This window comes from Oncorhynchus nerka, unplaced genomic scaffold (genome assembly GCF_034236695.1).
Source record: "Oncorhynchus nerka isolate Pitt River unplaced genomic scaffold, Oner_Uvic_2.0 unplaced_scaffold_1662, whole genome shotgun sequence".
Classification (NCBI taxonomy): Eukaryota; Metazoa; Chordata; class Actinopteri; order Salmoniformes; family Salmonidae; genus Oncorhynchus; species Oncorhynchus nerka.
Window position 1 is genome coordinate 57,068 of NW_027039657.1, and position 4,077 is coordinate 61,144.

The 4,077-nt window shown below is 46.1% G+C and overlaps 1 protein-coding gene across 1 annotated transcript; it reads left to right on the plus strand.

The window, feature by feature from the left end:
- The first annotated feature begins 1,106 nt into the window (after positions 1-1,106).
- On the plus strand, positions 1,107-1,893 carry LOC135568164 (tetraspanin-8-like). The gene has a single exon (XM_065015139.1). The coding sequence runs from the start codon at positions 1,121-1,123 to the stop codon at positions 1,787-1,789; it is 669 nt and encodes a 222-aa protein (XP_064871211.1). The 5' UTR covers positions 1,107-1,120; the 3' UTR covers positions 1,790-1,893.
- Positions 1,894-4,077: the final 2,184 nt, after the last annotated feature.

A 4,077-nucleotide genomic window follows, 5' to 3' on the forward strand; every position in this document is an offset into this window, starting at 1 on the left:
TGCCTCAGTGTCTTTAGATATTTTTTTGTCATATGTTACTATGGAAAACTGAAGTATGATTACAAACATAAGTGTCAAAGGCTTTTATTGACAATTACATGAAGTTGATGCAAAGGTGGAGTCAATATTTCCAGTGTGCAGCATAGAGTACATAGTCCTTTAGGTCTCTGTCCACAGGAGGCTGGTGGAGGCTGGTGAGGTCCACAGCACAGGGGGAGAAACTGTTCAGGTGGACAGGGCACAGGGAGAGAAACTGTTCAGGTGGAGGCTGGTGAGGTCCACAGCACAGGGGGAGAAACTGTTCAGGTGGGAGGCAGGTGGAGGCTGGTGAGGTCCACAGAGGGGGCTGTTCAGGTGGACGGTGAACACAGGGAGAGAAACTGTTCAGGTGGAGGTGGAGGCTGGTGAGGTCCACAGCACACGGGGAGAAACTGTTCAGGTGGAGGCTGGTGGAGAAACTGTTCAGGTGAAGGCTGGTGAGGTCCACAGCACAGGGGGAGAAACTGTTCAGGTGGAGGCTGGTGAGGGCCACAACACAGGGAGAGAAACTGTTCAGGTGAAGGCTGGTGAGGTCCACAGGGAGAGAAACTGTTCAGGTGGACAGGGAGAGAAACTGTTCAGGTGGAGGCTGGTGAGGGCCACAGCACAGGGAGAGAAACTGTTCAGGTGGAGGCTGGTGAGGGCCACAACACAGGGAGAGAAACTGTTCAGGTGGAGGCTGGTGAGGGCCACAGCACAGGGAGAGAAACTGTTCAGGTGGAGGCTGGTTTGTCATGATTATTAACCTGATCCGTTTGCAAGAGGAAAGTCTTCAAGGCTAAAAAAATATTTGCATGTCATACAGGATACAGTTGAAGTCTTGTATTTAATCTAACAGCCTCAAGCAGAGCTCACTGCTCAGGCTTTGTTTTAGCAGAGGGCTGAACCAGCGGCAGGTTTTAGATAACGTTTTTTCAAAAGTAGAAAACGGTTGGTTTCTGGAATGAGGAGTCACTAGCCATACCTACAGCTTCGGGTTGTTTTTTTTGCATAGGTGACAGATCTGGTTCACTCACTCTCACACACTGGACATCTTCAAGCTGCTCTGTCACGTCTTGCCTGGCTGTTGGAAGCTTAGAAGATGGCTGTGAACAAATGTATCAAGTACTGCCTCTTTGTTTTCAACCTGCTGTTCTGGATCAGTGGATGCATCATCCTCGGAGTCTCCATCTTCCTCAAAGTCAACCCTGTGTTTGGGGGGTTGTTACCGGGGCTGAACCTGCTGATAGCCGTCGGTACCATCATCACGGTGCTCGGCTTCCTGGGCTGCTTTGGAGCCATCAGGGAAAGCCGCGTCATGCTCATGCTGTTCTTCGTCGGGCTGCTCCTCATCTTCATCCTCCTGGTGATCGCTGGAATCCTGGGAGCTGTCGGAGTGAATAAGATTGAGGAATGGTTGACGGAGAAGCTGCTACCGCTGAGGAACCAGTCGTCTTTGTTCCAGATGTTCATGCAGAAACTGGAAGAGCAGGCAAAGTGTTGTGGACTGATCCATGGACCTTCAGACTGGGGCTCAACAGTCCCCGCCTCTTGTGACTGCCGTGACACCACTCAGGAGTGCAAACTCGTAGACGGACAACGCAAAGTGTACTTGAGACCTTGTACCAAGTTGGTGATGTCAGTCATCGCGAAGGGTACAGTCATCACCCTGGGGATTGCATTTGGCATCGCAGTCTTGATGATCATTGGAATGGCCTTCGCCATGACCCTGTATTGCCAGATTGGGGAGACGTATGCCACGTTAAGCTAGGTACAGCTGCACTATAGTATACCACCTTAACCTAGGTACATCTACACTATACCACCTTAACCTAGGTACATCTACACCATACCACCTTAACCTAGGTACATCTACACTATACCACCTTAACCTAGGTACATCTACACCATACCACCTTAACCTAGGTACATCTACACTATACCACCTTAACCTAGGTACATCTACACTATACCACCTTAAACTAGGTACATCTACACTATACCACCTTAACCTAGGTACATCTACACTATACTATACCACCTTAACCTAGGTACATCTACACTATACCACCTTAACCTAGGTACATCTACACCATACCACCTTAACCTAGGTACATCTACACCATACCACCTTAACCTAGGTACATCTACACTACACCACCTTAACCTAGGTACATCTACACTATACTACCTTAACCTAGGTACATCTACACTATACTACCTTAACCTAGGTACATCTACACCATACCACCTTAACCTAGGTATATCTACACTATACCACCTTAACCTAGGTACATCTACACTATACCACCTTAACCTAGGTACATCTACACTATACCACCTTAACCTAGGTACATCTACACTATACCACCTTAACCTAGGTAGATCTACACTAAACTGAATTGACTCCAACCCTGCTGAACGTTGCTTTGTATTGTAAAGCATCCCATTATGTTTTTCTATGTCATATACCTGTGCCAAACGACAATCTGATTTGTTTTTCTATATCATATACCTGTGCCAAACGACAATCTGATTTGTTTTTCTGATTTATGATAAATGGTGGCAGTTTCTTGACCTGAAGTTGATTCATCCACATCTCGTTGAAGATGCGTGAATGTGTATTTTTAATGTGAATTCGTTTTCTACTGCTCAATACTTGTCTCTGAAGTAGGTGCCTGTGGTGGTCATACACTCAGTGGTGTAAAGTACTTAAGTAAAAATACTTTAAAGTACTACTTAAGTCGTTTTTTTTTTGGGGGTGTCTGTACTTTACTATTTCTATTTTTTTACAACTTTTACTGTTACTTCACAACATTCCTAAAGAAAATAATGTTATTTTGACCAGAGAACATCCCTGGTCATCCCTACTGGCTCTGATCTGGAGGACTCACTAAACAGAGAACATCCCTGGTCCATCCCTACTGCCTCTGATCTGGAGGACTCACTAAACAGAGAACATCCCTGGTCATCCCTACTGCCTCTGATCTGGAGGACTCACTAAACAGAGAACATCCCTGGTCCATCCCTACTGCCTCTGATCTGGAGGACTCACTAAACAGAGAACATCCCTGGTCCATCCCTACTGCCTCTGATCTGGAGGACTCACTAAACAGAGAACATCCCTGGTCCATCCCTACTGCCTCTGATCTGGAGGACTCACTAAACAGAGAACATCCCTGGTCCATCTCTACTGCCTCTGATCTGGAGGACTCCCTAAACAGAGAACATCCCTGGTCATCCCTACTGCCTCTGATCTGGAGGACTCACTAAACAGAGAACATCCCTGGTCATCCCTACTGCCTCTGATCTGGAGGACTCACTAAACAGAGAACATCCCTGGTCCATCCCTACTGCCTCTGATCTGGAGGACTCACTAAACAGAGAATATCCCTGGTCCATCCCTACTGCCTCTGATCTGGAGGACTCACTAAACAGAGAACATCCCTGGTCCATCCCTACTGCCTCTGATCTGGAGGACTCACTAAACAGAGAACATCCCTGGTCATCCCTACTGCCTCTGATCTGGAGGACTCACTAAACACAAACGCTTCATTTGTAAACTATGAAGTGATGCAATATGTCCCTGGCTTTATGTAAATAAAATACAAAACATGAAAATGGCACCATCTGGTTGTCTTAATATAAAGAATTTGAAATTATTTGTACTTTTACTTATTATCAGAGGTGACCTGTCATTCAGGTGTTTGAGCCCCACATTGTTATTATTTTTTTTGGGGGGGGGCTTGCCTGTTTTGCATGTCATTTTGACATTAATGCGTGTCACATATCAGTTTGCAAACGATGTACAAAAAAAAAATATATCATTGAGTTAATAAAGCCGCATACAAACATGGTCTCTTTCTTTTGTTGTTGTTGAGTACAGCAGTTCCAAAAGGCAGGTGTTTCAGCCCAGCTCAGTGCTCTCGGAGGTGGTGGGGCGAGCCAGCAGATAATACGGAGCCCTGCGCCGTGATTGGCTCAGTGTTCTGTCACTCATGGAGATTTTTACATCACTGACAAGTGTAAGAGGAGACATTGAACATTCTAGGCCTTCGG